A 17129-nucleotide genomic window follows, 5' to 3' on the forward strand; every position below is an offset into this window, starting at 1 on the left:
ATCTCGATTTAATTTCTCTACCTCGAAAGTCGAAACGTGCCCCAACAAACAAACATAGAGGAATCTGCGGGATTTAGGCAGGGGGGGTAGGGGGATTCGCTTGATGACTGTCACTCATATTACGAGCTTATTATACAATCAATTCTTGTGATTGTGATCTCGAACGTTTTCGTAAATGGCTAGCTTTCATAATTTTAAAGTCCCATGGAGCAATTGTTTAGTTTCAGGCAGTTTTAGCATTATTCCGTCAATTGTTCATTTTGGAGGTTATGTTTGTTTGTTTGGGCACATTTCGACTTTCGAGATATCGAACCAACACAATCGCTCCGTGACGCCACCACTAAATGCGTCTATACCAAATTGTTGACCGGCTACGCATACGGAAAATGATGACAAAACATCAAGCCAAATGCCAATCAAATATACACAGTATATTTCGGTTACACGATGTCAAAGAATCAAGCAATTGAAAAATTTACCTGTTCATTATGACTTATCCGAATTTAACGTTTTAATTTGAGTATTTACTACATTTTCTCTCCTTGTAAAATATTGTTTTAGCTTTCTTAGATTTTAGCTTCTGCTTCTTTATGTTTTATTGTGATCTCTTGACTTTGCGTCCATCAATTCCAATATGTTCCATACCGAAAAAAAGTGGAATTGATTTAACATTCTTGATGTAAAAAAAAGTGTACGAGAACTCACAAAATGCTAACCATCCGCTACGGCAATTAATTTTACATCTTGACATTGCCTAAATCACTGCTGTAGCAGTTAATTCAGCATTTTTTTAGGGCTTGCACTTTTTTTTATATCCAGAATGTTAAATCAACTTCACTTTTTTTTAGGTGCAACTATATTTATGTATTTGCACTTAAACTGTAATTATACTGTATTGAGATTCGGATGTCATGTTCGAAACGTTTGTTTCTGCATGAGGTTTCATCTCTCATCATGTGAGTTCAATATCATGTAACTGAATTATATTGAACATTTTTGATTGGACTTTAGCTCGATGTTTCACCATCATTTTTCCTATTTCACCTCAAACTTACTCGACTTCTGATCACACGACAAAAGCTAGCCAGCGCCGTGGGTATGTATCATATGCTTTCGCACAGAGGGCTTGCATTTGAATTTACCCGCGCAAATATCACACGAGTAAGGTCGGCCGTCAACGTGGACTTCCTCCAAGTGATACCTCAGTGCGGCCTTGAGTTTAAACTTTTTTGAACACTGATCACACGCGTGGGGTCGATACCCTATGTGGACTTGTTTGAAGTGGACTGCATTTTGCAATAAGGAACCACTATTTCTAGCTTATTTTAGAAACAGCGTCTGTGCTCTTAACGTTTCTACGCAGACATATGCTTATTTTTCTCCTTCTTTTTTCTCTTTTTATTATTATTCTTCTTCTTCCTCATCTTCCTCTGATTTTTCCCCTTCTTCTTTTTCTTCCTCTTCCTCTTCATCTTCTTCTTCCTTTTCTTCCTCTTCTTCATATTCTTCATTTTTTCCTATCTTCTTTTCCTTCTTCTTCTTCTTCTTCTTCTTCATTTTCCTCCTTTTCCTCTTCCTTATCCTTTTTCCTAATTTTCTTCCTCTTCTTCTTCTCCTTCTCATTTTTTCCCTTATTAAATTCGTATTTTTTTCCTCTTCTTGTTCTTTTTCTTGTTTTTCCTCTCCTTCACTCTCTGCTCCCGTTTCTTTTCCCTCTATCTCCCCCTGTTTCTTCCTCTTCTTTTTCTTTCTGCTTTTTATCCTCTTTTCACCGTCTTCCTGTCCTTTCCCTTCCTTCCTCTTTTGGATTTTCCCAATGCAGTTACGTGCTTTTATGGATAAGCCAGATATTGTGGTTCCTTTTTGCAAAATGTAGTCCAAGTGTGATTTTGAATCTTCCTTGGATTTGAATTTGCGCTGGCACCGATCGCACGAATAGGGTCGATCGACGCAATGGACGTGCCCGATGTGTCTTCGTAAATCACCCTTCGTTTTGAATCCCTTCGAGCAGTGCTCACAAGAGTAACGTCGATCGCCGATGTGAACTCGCAGTGTATGCTTTCGTAAATCAGTCTTCAATTTGAATTTGCAGGTGCACTCGCCACACTGAAAGGGGTGAACATCACTGTGGACGCGAGTCATATGCACCTGTAAATAGTCCTTCGATTTGAATCGTTTGGAACAACGATCGCAGGGGAAAGGTCGATCGGTAGAATGGACATTCCTCACATGCCTCTGTAGAGCAAACCTCCTCTTGAATGGACCAGTAGACAAGGTACGAATTTCAGCATTCTGAGACATGTTTCGTAACCGAAATTTCACGTAGAACACGATGCGCACAGCGAAAATTACCGAAATTAACTCCTTACGACGATATTTAATGATTCTTGATGCGTGAATTCAAACCACCTGCTCATGAAAATTCAATGCTCTACGTGATTCACATCGCGCGCTAAACGTTATCATGAGAGTCTCTGCGATTTAAAAATCTGGCAACCTCAGTCCTGACGCTTTGACTTAGCTATAGCAAATTGCTTAAAGTTTGAAAAATACATGGCGGAAAATGAACATTGCTCGGTTGAGAAGCTTCCTGAAACCGGTGTAGTGCGCGATTTGACTCACGTAGAGCTTTGAGTTTCTTGTGAGCGGGCAGTTCAAAATCCTCGTAACCAATGTGAAATAAAAACGTTAATATCTTCGTTAGGAGTTGGTTTCAGTATTTTTCGTTGTGTGAATTATGTTCTACGTGAAATTCTGGTTAAGAAACATGTATCAGATTACTTAAATTCATACCTTGTCTAGTGATCCATTTTAGCAAGCACTGGACGCATGTAAAGGGTCGATCTTCACTGCGAGCGTGCTGAAAATGCTGCCTCAATGAATCTTTCGTTTTAAATTTACTCGAGCATTCGCCACACGCAAAGCATCGATCGTCACTGTGAGAAATCATGTGTGAATTTAAAAGACTTTTCAAGGTGAATTTTCTTAAGCATAGATCACACTGATGATTCTGATCGCCATGGACCCCTGCAACGTGGGTTGATAACGAGCGCTTGCTTTTAAATTTGCTTGAGCACTGACCACAGGTGAAAGGCCGATCAACGACGTGGACGCTTCTGACATGTTTTCGTAAACCATTCTTTGATTTGAATTTGCTGGAGCACTGATCACACGTAAACGGTCGACCGATGCTGTGGACATTTTTAACATGGTCGTTTAAACATTTCTTCGACTTAAAGTTACGCGAGCACTGATCACAAAAGAAGGGCCGGTGACTGTCATGAGTGTGCCGCGAGTGAGTCAGTAATGCATTCTTGGTTTTAAATTTGCTCGGGCAATGGTCACACGAGAGGGGTTGATCGCCGGTGTGGTGTTGCGTGATGTGTTCTTGTAAATCATCCCTCGTTCCGAATTTGCTGAAGCACTGATCGCAAGGATAGGGTCGATAGACATGGACACTCGTGAAATGATTCCTCAATCCTGCCGTTGATTTGAATTTGCTCGGACACTGATCGCATAGAAAGGTACGACCGCCTAGGTGAACATTTATCAAGTGTGTTGTTAGTACATCCTTTGATTTAAATTTTTTTGCACACTGACCACATGAGAAGGGGCGATCGTCCAAGTGAACATGCATATGACTCTTTAGGTGAGTTTTCGTTTTGAATCTGCTTTCACAATGACCACATGAGAAGGGCTTATCAGTACAGTGAGCGTACGTGATGTGTAACTTTAATGCACTCTTCACTTTGAATCTCTTCGGACATTGACCACACAAAAATGGGCGATCACCAACGTGGACGAGAATCACGTGCTGTTTCAAATTATGTTCCGCTTTAAAATTGCTTGGGCATTGACTGCATGCAAACTTCCGACTGACACAGTGTGCGCAAAGAATATGCCTTTTTAAACTAGACTTTGACTTATAAGTCAATGAACATTGGCCACACGGAAACGATCCATCTTCGTTGAGAAGGAACACGACTTGTGCACTAGGACCCGCTTTTGATTCCAATTTTGCGGAACCTCCACGAGACAATGAAACTACCTCACTGGTGGGCACGACATTCCTTGCATTGTGGTCACATTTGATTATTTTTTCATCATTATCTGCATGATTTGCATCAGTTTTTGACTGTGACGATGGTACCTCTTTTCTGCCAATTCCAATATTCCGTTGAGTCTTCATTGAACCCGTTGCAAAGTTCTTACGAGGTATTGAATCATCTCCACGAGGAGATACACACGGATAGGTTTGATGATGTTGCCTTTTCCTCATTTGTGGCAGCAGACTTGTTGAGGGTCCTTGAGTTGGACCGTGATTGTTGTTGGTCCTTTGGTGTCTTTGGAATGTCCAGTACTGGTTGGCTGATTCCATGGTTTCCGCGGTCTTGATTGCAATCACAGTCTTGACGTACATTTGAATTTTCCTGTAACAGAACAACCAGAAGAATGTCTTGATCAATTTCTTTTCCACGAAATCCTAGAAAAATCATTTCAAAGAAATCTTGGTTAAATTTATTCCATTCCTTCAAAGTGTCACTTAATTTTGCGATGTTGATTTATGTGTACGAACATAGGTTTCGATCATGATGAAGCAGGTTGATGGTTTTTGGGTTTGGCCCAGGTATTCCAGACCAAATTTTCATCAAAAACCAAAGTCTGTCATCGGTGTCAAACTCACTTTTAATGTAAAAATGAAGCACGGAAGTTTCGAGTAAATTCAAAAAGCATATGGACTACGGATAATTTTTGTTCAGGGCTCACCAATGAATTTGAAACGAGTCAAGTAGTAAAATACGCAGAAACAATCAGTCTGAATCCAAATTCAGATGCTCCGTAAATCAGTGGTGATTTTTGAAAGTTGCAAACACTGATTTTTTATTTAAATGTATGCAAAACAGTCAATTATTGTTGGCAGCTCGCCTCACCTAAAAGCGATATTTCTACTGGATTGAAATCGAAGAAAACAAATTTTGCATATTTGAAAAATCTTCCTTGCGTTAAATGCTTTCATATCACTTGCTCGCATAAGCATTAACATCACAGGACGGAAAGAGGGGAAACGCAACGATTGAAGCGCGCACCAACGTAGCCGTAGCGTACGCGCAATGCGTGAGGTATCCATGCAGTCTTGCAGGCGCTAACATGCGTTCCGCGTTATAGGTGCCGCACTGTACCGTGTTTAGCGCGGTATTTTTCAGCGCAGTATAGCAAGCGTTTTTCAACTTAGGCTTTGAAGTTCTTGCAGAGGTACACTCTGTAGGGACCGTAGTCATATACTCCGATAAAAAATAAAGAAACAACACGAAATCCAACTACCTGTCTTTTCTTTATTTGCATATCGATGACCTAAGTGTGAAACCACAGATCTCTGTGCGTGACGTTGCATAGTTCCTGTCAACCTACTTCATTAATTCTGTGAATTCAATTTCAATTTATTTTCGTTTTAGTACAAATAGGTACACAATAAAGCTAATAAACAAATAACAAAAAACGGTAATAATATACCCACTAATGACACTCGGCCATCGTGTTGGAGGCTGCCTCTTTGTTTTATTTTTCCCAGTTTTTAGTTTATTTTATTTTGTTTCATTTTCCCCCTTTCTCATGTCCTCTTCCTTCCTTTTTTAAATTTTCTTACTCACTCCCTCCTCGCTTATCTCTTCCCTACTGTTTATTTTCTAATAATTGTTCTTTAATTATATGGGCTTTCAAGTGGCAGGCTATTTTTGAGAATGGCGTCGCACCAATAATCATTATTATACTAGCTAGTTAACGTAATTTAACAACTTCCTCGATTTTTCGATGCTTCGGCTCAGCAGCTGCAAGTTGTTCACACTTTGAACAACACAGGACGAAATGCTCGATTAAGGGGCCTTGTTCGAATCTTTCAGGTTTAAAATAACCCCTACCTCTGGTTTCAGCTGTGATGAGGCGACAACACGACTCGAATTGGCAGCAGGCTCTAATGCTCTCAAATGACTGCGTACCAATTCTGGGTCGAGTCGTTCGAGCAGGACAACTGGATTATTCAGCACGTTAGAACTTTGTGTCCGCATTTCTTGTTGGGCATCTGCAACGGGGGAACGAACATATTAAAACATTAATACATATAATAAAATATACGGCTGTAATTGTGTCGTGGATCACTGATTTTTTCGGACGTTTAACTGCGAACAGTTTTGTCATTTTTGAAAAGAATTCAGGGTGTATCAATACCCGACAAAATTACGGTCATTTCTCATCGATTTTGGTTTGATCTCCAGTTTAAATTCTCGATCGACCTACTCCTGTAGGTCGCATCTTTCTGCGATATCAGGCTGCGGTTACGTGGGTCTGTTGCACGCAAGAGATATAGGTGCAGTCAACTTAATATACTTTTTAAAAGTAAATTTGCTCGAGAATCACGTTGGGTACACAAAAAAGCCTGAAATCCATTCCTTAGCTCGCAATTTGCGCAGTTTGTTTCACGCTTTTTCAAGTTTCCTGCGTCTGCAGGCAGTTTCTCCTTGTCACCGCCCACCAGATTTGCACAGGCAGAGGAGTAAGAAAGAACTACTCGAAGTAAACAAAAGATTAACGAACTTTATTTATCGTACGATTTCATTTGCTTCAAGTGATTGTTTCCTTCTTCCTATCTTTATTTTGCAAAAACAAAAGCTTTGAATCAATTGAAATCTTACGCAAGGAGAGTCTGTAACAAGGTCTCTCTCCGGGCAAACCTGACTGCCAGTAGAGCACCTGTATAGCGAGAGTATAGACAGATGTGAAACTCCGAAAATCCATCAGGCCTTCACCGATGTCTCCGCGAATAAAGTTAGGGCCCAGAAATGCAGCCAACCTATGAATCTCAATTATCCAGAGCGCTTTACTTATACAATTGTTACGAACCATCGTTTATAAAGCACGTATTTGACTTACTTGTTGCATAAATTTCACTGAGAAAAAACTATGGTTTATAAACCTATTAGAGGTAAATATGGAACACCTATAATAGTCGTAAATAAACTAATGATTCTCGGTCTGTGAACCATACTAAGGTCTCTGTACCTAATTAAGGTACAGAGACCATAACTAAGGTATATGTGCTATTATTATATGTAGAGGTACTACTATTAGTGGTGTTCCATATTTACCTCTAATAGGTTTATAAGCCATAGTTTTTTCTCAGTGTTACTCATTTTTGCGGAAGAACGCTCAATTATGTACATTCTTAGCCATCTTGGTTAGAATTGGAATGTGCAGACTGGCAGTGAAATTTTGTGCGTTAGAAGTTGGTTAGAAGGGTGGCTGCACTTTTGGGCCCTAAGCCCTCCATGAAGCGATCTGTCCATACTCTCGCTATATAGGTACTCTAACTGCCAGACACCGAGAAAAAGTACCCACAGACGCGGTAAATTTGAAATATCGTGTTACAAACTTTACAGATTGTCCGCAAAGGAGTGAATTTCAGACTTTTTTGATGTGCCCAACGCGGTTTTCGAGCGAATCCTCCCCAAAAATATGTATTCAGTTGGCTGCATCTCTGGCTTGCAACAGACCCATTCACTCTCGTATTCGGTCAATGTGTTTTATGCACCGTTAAAATGGACTACTGGACAAGGTACGTATTTCAGCATTCTGATACATGTTTTATAATTCAAATTTCACGGAGAATACGATTCTTGCATCGAAAATCACTGAAATCAACGCCTAACTAAGATATTAACGTTCTTACTTTACATTTGTTACGGGAATGTTGAATTGGCCGATCACAAAAAACGCAATTCTCTACGTGAATCAAATATCGCTTCACAACAGTTTTGGCAGGCTTCTCAATCGAGCATTGTTCCTTTTCTGTCCTTTATCGTTCAAAGTGTAAAAAATTTGCTACAGCTAAACCAAAGTGTCAAGATTGAGGTTGCCAGATTTTCAAATCCCAATGATTGTCATGGTAAAGTAAGGTGAAGTTTACTGTGCGATTTGATTCACGTAGACTACATTGTTTTCATGAGCGGGATGTTTGAATTAACGCGTCAAGAAAAATTAAATAATTTAGTAAAGAGTTGATTTCAGTGATTTTCGTTCCGCAAATCGTCTTCAACGTGAAATTTTGGTCAGGACGGATGTATCAGAATGCTTAACTTCGTGCCTTGTCTAGTGGTCCGTCGTCACCATATTTTTATGCTTACTCTAACATACGATTGAAACTACTTGCATGTCTGATTTAATTCGAGTAGAACTCCTAAATCACGTATCTCGTTTGCAGTGTTTAAAAATCTCCAACCCAGTTTTAATTTTTGAAGGAGAACAAATCAACATTACTCCTAGCCAGAGGTTTTCTCCGAATTTGCTTCACACAGAGAAGATAACCCACGGAAGTTTTTACAGATTGGCTTTGAGCATTTCTCCATCCATGAAAAATAAAGGATGCCAAGAAGTCTGCACTGTCGCAAACCGTCATACGTGGTTCAGAGGTTTCACTATGGAATGGACCACTAGACAAGGTACGAATTTCAGCATGTTTAGTGCATGTTATGTGTGTTTCAGCATACATGTTTCTCAACTAAAATTTCACGCAAAATACGACGCGCACAACGAAAATTACCGAAATCAACTCCTTCCGAAGATATTTAAGGGTTCTTGGTGCGTGAATTGAAAGCACCCGCTCATGAAAACTCAATGCTCTGCGTGCACTGGAAAAAAAACCTGCTTGGACCAATGCAATGGTGCATTGACTCAAGAGTCCAGGTGCATTAAAAGCGCGGCGACAAGAAACATGCTTCTTGGATCTAGCATCCGAAAGTTGTTGAACCAAGAAACCTGGTTTCTTAATTTAAAATTCCATCGTTTCTTGGATCAAGATTTCTGTTTTCTTAGATCAGGATTTCCAAAAATTGATCAGGAGCGCACTCTACTTGTGAAGAGTACAAGTTTTCTGTTCACACATCATCAACTATTTAGTGGTTTATTCAGTACATACAAGTATTACCCAAGTTGATTAGAGAGACAAGAGACATATTAAACAATTTGACTTACCAATCGAGAGATGTTGCGGCGTGAAATCTCGAGCGGACCTGTGGAGATTCGTACCCACGGCGCGCGGCGACTGGATTCACAGCCGAGCGCTCTACCAACTGAGCTATAGCTGCTGACGAAGAGTGAGGTCGAAATATCCCTACAAACCCTTCTAGGAGCGACTAGTAGTTATGCAGCTTGTTCTTCGTCCTTACTACTTCATTCAGAGCACTTAAACCTTTTCGAAACTAAAACTTTCTAAGTTTCATCCGTAAAGTTATTTTTCAGCCCTCGTATTTTGTCCTTTAAAATACCTAGAAAGTATGAATTATATAAAGCTACTGTACCGAGACTTCAACAGGTTCAATCCTGTCACGTGACGTCACAGCATTATAGATGAAATTTCAGGTTTTAGGGGGTATTTATCGACGGATTTACTTGAAACTTTCTGACCGGGGGTACTTTCCGACGGGAAACTCGAATTTTTGGTCAGATTTTCAAAATTTCAAAATCCAAGATGGCGGCCGTGGCCTAAAATGCAAAGTCGGCTCCTGTTCGCTCGATTTTCGTGAAACATGGTTTCCGGGGGTACTTTACGACGGGAAACTCGTATTTTTGGTCAGATTTTCAAAATTTCAAAATCCAAAATGGCGGCAGTGGCCTAAAATGCTAAGTCGCCTCCTGTTCGCTCGATTTTCGTGAAACTTGGTATCCGGGGATACTTTTCGACGAGAAACTCGAATTTTTGGTCAGGTTTACAAAATTTCAAAATCCAAAATGGCGGCAGTGGCCTAAAATGCTAAGTCACCTCCTGTTCGCTCGATTTTCGTGAAACTTGGTATCCGGGGATACTTTTCGACGAGAAACTCGAATTTTTGGTCAGATTTTCAAAATTTCAAAATCCAAAATGGCGGCCGTGGCCTAAAATGTTAAGTCGGCTCCTGTTCGCTCGATTTTCGTGTAACTCGGTATCCGGGGGTATTTTTCAAATGGGAACTCGAATTTTTGGTCAGATTTTCAAAATTTAAAAATCCAAGATGGCGGCCGTGGCCAAAGATAACATTTTCGCCACTATTCATCACTTCGTTCTCACAGTAATTCTTTAAATGTGGACTCATACATCTTAAGTTAAGAAAAGCTGAACTATTAAACCGAACCCTCCTCCCCTCCAAGTGGTTGATTTACGAAACGTAAAGGGTTGATTCAAGAAATCTGAAAGCTTGATTCAAGAAACCTGAAAACTTCATTCAAGAAACCTGAGGCTCTTGGAAGGAGTTAAGAGTTAATCTTGAGTTAAGATTCAGAACTCTTCTTTTAAGAAACCAAGTTTCTTGCATTTAGAGTCCGGGTGCTGGCATCTTAATCCAAGAGTCCGTTTTCTTAACTCAAGTGTCAAGTCTCTTGGTTCAATGCAATATCGGCTTGGATCAAGAGAAAAATTTCCAAGAGTGCACATAATCTTATTTTAAGATTTCATTTTTTTTTCCAGTGTGATTCACATCGTGCGCTAAGCGTTGTAATGACAGTCTCTTGTGATATAAAAATCTGGCAACCTCAATCTTGACGCTTTGGCTCAGCTATAGCAACTTGTTTATAGTTTGAACAACATACGGTGGGAAATGAACATTACTCGATTGGGAAGCTTGTTGAAACCGTTGTTGTGCGCGATTTGACTCACGTAGAGCTTTGAGTTTCTTGTGAGCGGGCAGTTCAAATTCCTCGTAACCAATGTGAAATAAAAACGTAAATATCTTCATTAGAAGTTGGTTTCAGTAATTTTCGTTGCGCGAATCGTGTTTTGCGTGAAATTCTGGTTAAGAAACATGTATCAGAATGGTTAAATTCGTTTCTTGTCTAGTGGTCCATTGTCTGATGATGTCAAAATACGTACTGTCTAGATCTCCTTTGATCTCCATAGGTACCAACTCGTTGATCACTTTGATATCCGGTTTTAATTCCAGTTCCTCATTGGCTGAAATCCCATGTGCATATTCGATTTCTATCTCCGGCTTAACTAGATGAAGGACAGCATCTTCGTGAGGGTGATCTAGAAATTATAGAGAACAACGTTTAATTCATAAATCTTAGCCCACGTCTTGAAGGATAATAAAATGTTGTAACGAATTGTTTTTGCAAAGAATGGGTCTCATTGATGATAAGAGAGAATGTAATACGAACTATTTGGATTATGGTGCCTATACATTCTTGAGAAAAAATGAGTAGGGTTCTATAGCAAGGACAAGGCTTCTATTGAGAAAGACCACCTCACTTCGATGAACTAAACTTGGCCTCTAACGAAACTTGTCCTTGCTAGGATTCCGTCTCATTTTGGATAGCACCATCATCCAATAATTCTTACCATGATCTCTGTTATAATCCATGAATTAAAACCCACTCTTTGCAAAAACGACTCTTGTACCATTGCATTGTCATCAGGCCCGCCACAAGGAGGGGGGGGGGATACTGGGTCCCTGGCACAGGGGCCCGTGACGCAGGTGACAAACCACTACGAATTCATGTGTAACCCTTGTCTCGTAAGGAAAAGTGAAAAAATTACCCTAAAAATTCCGCAAAAGGCGAATAAAGTTTCAAAAACACGCTAGGACACTATAAAATTTGTCTTACTTTTTTAGAGATTTCTATCTATTTTCAAGATTTTGAGTATATGTAGAATGATATTTTTAGTAACTGCGTTTCATTTTCTTCCGTTGTCGGATGCTAAGAGGCTCCTGTCGGGGCATCCTCGACTTCAATGGCTCAACTCCCTTGCCATGGACGTACGAAAGGGGAGTCCAGGGGAGCCCGACTCCCCCTAGAATTGAAAAGGATCATCTGCCCCCCTCAAAAAAAAATTTATAGATGTTTTGAATGCAACAATTCGAAAGTATTTGGCGCTGAAAGTAAAAAAAAGGCGTAGTTATTCTGCAGAAATTGATGGAAAATGTCCATCATAAGAGCTTCAAAATGCGTCCGAATAGATTTAAAATTTCAAAAATTTCCCGGGGGAGGCCCCCGGACCCCCCTCTGTGTTAGGGGCCCGGGACAACTGGTACCACGGCCCGAGATAGGATGTGGCGGGCCTGATTGTCATTAAGGCAGCGAGGCACCGGCACCCATTTGCATGTATAGATCTGTGAGAGCGTTGGAAAAATCTTCTGCGAATTCAATTTCTTCAAAAAATCTTAGTTCATCAAAATTTCCCCATAATCCGGGTGTTTGAATCGCTATGGGATTGACCTTCATCAATAAATATCATTGCTCAGAAAGGGACGTATTGAGCGAAGTAATCCGATAACGATTCCATTCTTGCCAGATTTTTTGAAATTCAGCATAATTCCTATGAGATTCAGTGTGAAAAATGCTGATTCTTTACCATCAGCTATGTCTGGCAGCAATATCAACAATCGATCTAATTCGTTGAAGTTATTTATCGACAGTCCCCTTCTCGTAACTCGCAGTTTAAAAATCATGAAGCATAAAATTTTAAAAAAAATTGAATTACTTAAATATATTCTTTAATCCTCAGTTTGGTGTGGACATAATATATTTTTTTTTGCACATTCGTACTCACCATAAAATCGAGTAACGTCTTAATAGAAGCGACATGCAACCCCCCTCTCCCCCTTCCAAAAAAAAATTGTGCAGTTTTTCTGTCACCTGTTGGCAGAATGTCATCGTCCTCTGTTTTTTCTACCTTGATGTCCGACAGTAAATAGGAAGTAACATATTTGGGCTCGAACAGAGTAGATCCTGCTGTGTTCTTCAAAACTTTGACATCAGGTTTTTCCAAAGGTACTATTGGTCTTTGCTGACGATCCGTGTGGATTGGCGCATTGCCGAATAAGTTGACGTCAACATGTTTTAAAAACACGACTAGTTGCTGCTGAGTAAGTTCCGATCTACAACTGAACAGGCTCGCATCTCGACAAAGATCTGAAATGCCATTCACAAAAATACTCCTTGAAACATTCATAACTGGGTTATATCAATGGAGATGTTGCATGTGTGAGGAATTTGCGATATGATTGTTGATTCTTAAGTAAAAGATCGCGAGAAACACGATGGTGCCACTGGTTTTCTCTGAAATCAACTCCCAAGCTCAAAAAAAGCTCTCAAGTTGAGGCCAAAATGGAAGGGATATCCCACGCTATCTTGAGAGTCCACCTCTACATCACAGCAAACTCTCCATGCAAAGATAGGGAGCAAATACATTTGCAGTGATACCGTGTTCTCAGTTTTAGAGTTCCCAAATAAAGAGGCAGCCTTGTCAATGTATTTGCTCCCTATCTTTGCACGGAGAGTTTGTTTTGATGTAGAGGTGGACTCTCGGGATAGCGTGGGATATCCCCTCCATTTTGGCCTCAACTTGAGAGCTTTTTTTGAGCTTGGGAGTTGATTTCAGAGAAAACCAGTGGCACAATCCTGTTTTTCGCGAACTTTTACATAAGAATCAACAGTCAAATCGCAAATTCCTCACACATGCAACATCTCCATTGGACGTATTCCTGCTAAACGGAGCCAGAGACAGGTGAGAACGAAGGGGTGTGCTCGTTAGTTGAGGGCCGTAAGAATGAATGGGAATTATAAAGCGCCAGTGACGTCAGTGGTATTGAGGCCGCCGCCGCACAGTGGATCGAATCAATGTCAGAGGTCGGACATGATTTAAAAACTTTAGAAGCGTACATCTTCATGAATATGAAATTTTGACGTTTTAAAAGTAGTTTTATCGGTTTCGTCGAAAATTTTCTATAAGAATCTCCCCTTAAAATTAAAATTGTGACGAGATCAACTTAAAATTTTACGATTTTTGTCAGGAATTTCGTGTCCGACTCCTCCGAAGACTCGTTTCACTGTGCGCCACGGCCGCCCCAGTGGATCATTCCCTCACTTTACTGATTCTGAAATTAGCTAGAAACAAAGCTTACTGTAATTGAAAGATTTCGTGAAATTACAGCAACCACTCTAAAGTTATACGGATTTACCATCGTAAATGATGCGCCTATAGGATTAAATCTGGCAATCTTTAGTGCGCTGTCTAAAAATTTGGGAATCGTTTAAATTTATTATAAAGAGAGCATGCTCTCTTTGAAAAAGCTCTACTGAAAAATAAAATATGGTTGATTTTTCCACACTCTTGACACAGTGATCCGAGTATGGTAATTAACACCAGATCGTGGGGTAGCATCTGCCATATTGTGGTAAGAATCACCTGAATTCTGGTGAATACTACTATGATTCTAGTCATTTTCACTGAATAGTATCACCGTGTAAAAAATCAAGTGGACTTATAGTAGCCGTTACCATGCTTCTTTTTCATACCTGCAGGTAAGGACCTAGTACCCATTTGCAAAGAAATTCTGACAGCGCTTATTTCACTTTTATCGATTACTCTTTTTTTTTGTAAAAAATTAAAACACCTGACGAATACATTTTATGAATTGGAATAGAAATTGTAGTGCTTGATACTCTGCGCTAAAAAGATAATATCTGATGCTTTGAGAGCACTCGTTAAGAGCTCAAGTCAGAGAAGTTGCCTACTCTCAAAATGAAGGCGTTTTAAACCATTGACAATATTACATTCTCAATTTTTGGTGAAGATATGATTCAAATACGCGGTGTTTAAGTGCGTATTCTACTCCCACCAACGTTTCAACCTTATTTTAATTGAAGATTTTTAAACAGTAATGTAGAGAAATTTTGTTCGTTTCCATTTTACAATTTGAATCGGTGTTTTTAAAGACTCAAGAAGTATTTTCAGTACCATAAGGTATCAACGTGGTTTGTCAATGTCTCCCTCTTCTTCAAATTATTCTCCGGTTCCCGACGTTTTGCAGCCGCAGAGGAGAATATTCATCACAGCGCCTGGATGCAACTATTCGTGCTCTAAGGATGTGCTTGTTGAATACAAAAAAATTTAAGACTACCTCGCTTATTTTCTTTCCTTTGCCGGAATGCGAATGTTGCGCTGCGCACCGGCCTGGGCGACACACTGGAAAAAAATAAAAAACACATTGGATCTAGAGTCCAGACTCTTAAAAACATCGACAAGAAAAAAGACTCCTGATTTAATCGGATTCTTGCTTAAATCAAGAACCAAGCCTCTTAATTTGAGCGGATTTCCTTTCGATTTAAGCTTAAATCTGATTGAATCAAGAGTATTTTTTGTCAATGTTTTCAAGAGACTGGACTCTAGATCCAATGTGTTTTTTTTTTTCCAGCGCGCTTTTTCACGAAAGCAATATTCTCTATTGTCTCTAAAGAAAAAGGAGGAAAGACACTATGAGCTTTTTTCTGAAAGTTGGTCTTCATTAAATGTTGGTCGGAAACAGGTATGGAGTATTGGGATAAAGGAAGAAACAACGACAAAAAGTAAAATTTTACCTGCTCCGTAGCTCCCGTTCCGCATTAGTTCTTCAGAAGCAAGCTCACTCTTCGGCTCTGCAAAGGGTATTCCTTCTGAAGTCTGCTCCATCCTTTTTTGTCCAGCAAGGGGATCGCAGCCGTGATCCGACTTCACCATAGAAACCCCGAAAACTCAAGAGATTGTAGCTGGGATCTATCATTTAACAATGTAACACTCAAAATTAGGCTGATCATGCATCTCGTCTGACATAAAAGACCAGTGTGGACAAGGTACATACAAATTTAATCAATTTTACTTGTTTCTTGACCAAAATCTGATGCAGAACACGAGCATTGCAAACATATAATGACCGTCATTAACTCCTGACCAAGATAATAACGTTTTTTAAATGCATAACTTCCTGATGCTCATGAAAAAACAAAACAGTAATCCACGTGAGCTAAATCGCACAGTGGCACACTAAACGTATTATCGCACACGTATTTTTGTGAGCCCCGGAGGTCTATAATTTTATGGATGTATGTTGAATATTTTACAGTTTATAGACGTAATGTACTCATGGACTGCTCCGCCCTCCGATATCTCCAAAAACAGATCTACTCCCCTACAATCGACAGAAATGCAAACCCACTTACATGCGAAGAACCCAATATTCCTACCAAAATTCTGAAACTCTTCACCTCTCTTAATTTAAAAATCTAAATTTTCGTATATACTCCCATTTTCAAAATTCTCTGTAAAGACGTTAATAGCCTGTGACGCTGAATGTCTTAAAATATACTAACTAACTAACTATGTTCAGCAATATCGAGGGTGATTTTTTTTTGAGGTTAACGAAATATTGATGCCAATTTGTTTAAAATTTGTTTGTGTGAATTCCACATACATTTCTCCTCCTTTATAAGGAAAAAAGGCTTCCTCACTTGTACTTTCTAACGAAATTCACGTTTTTTTGAAGGCCTTCAACGGTCAATAATTTTACACAATTCACGTACGCATGTATACTTATTCTAAGGAAAAACGCAGTAGGAACATTCGAGAGTTGCCAAATTTCCCCGGACAAAACATGCATTTATGAGGAAAGTTGTGCTTAGTTGTCCTCATAATTGCCATGATATATTAAAGTTAATTGCAAACAAAATTATCTGGAACATTTGAACAAAAATATTCACGATTTTGCGATGAACTTGATTTTTATTCGAGGAAATACGGCGACGTCTGAAGGTTCATACGACGTTGTTCCTTGGCACGACAGCATAGAATTCAGCTTCCAATAACGTGTCTGAACACAACGACGTCAGATGGAAATCAATAAAAGTAAATAGAGTACGAAACTATATAACAACCGATTAAAACAAAAAAATTGGAGACAATGACGAAACATACAAACCAATTTTCGACCAATGTCTTAGCGTTGTTCTCGTAATTTGCGTTGTTTTTTCTCTCCTTCCATAGCTTGTAAATTCTTTAATGCACTCAAACCAAAATTAATTAAAGCTTACGAAACCTGTAAATAAAAATCGCAAAGCATCGGAGTATCACAAAACGAAACATACATTAAAACGAATTATTCATTAAAACATTACCCACAAAATATTACAGCTTCATCTTCGATACCGCGTCGCCAATTGTCCGTCCCGTCGAACCACCACATACAGGCTCACACATCGGCATATGAACTCGAATAATTTGCAGTGTTTGCAAGACAAGGTGCTCAAATGATGTGCTGAGTGTTGTGCTTTGATACGTTAATACACGCTCATGC

General features: G+C 39.5%; 1 protein-coding gene across 1 annotated transcript; it reads right to left on the bottom strand.

Annotated features, from left to right (window-relative positions):
- Nucleotides 1–4223: 4223 nt before the first annotated feature.
- LOC109038204 (uncharacterized) lies at nt 4224–16884 on the bottom strand. Its single transcript, XM_019053189.2, has 6 exons — nt 16755–16884; nt 15382–15556; nt 12658–12933; nt 10892–11047; nt 5916–6076; nt 4224–4430 (listed from the first exon to the last, which is right to left on the bottom strand). The coding sequence occupies exons 2-6, from the start codon at nt 15518–15520 to the stop codon at nt 4224–4226; spliced, it is 939 nt and encodes a 312-aa protein (XP_018908734.2). The 5' UTR covers nt 15521–15556; nt 16755–16884.
- Between the last annotated feature and the right edge of the window lie 245 nt (nt 16885–17129).

Source organism: Bemisia tabaci, chromosome 9 (assembly GCF_918797505.1).
Source record: "Bemisia tabaci chromosome 9, PGI_BMITA_v3".
NCBI lineage: Eukaryota > Metazoa > Arthropoda > Insecta > Hemiptera > Aleyrodidae > Bemisia > Bemisia tabaci.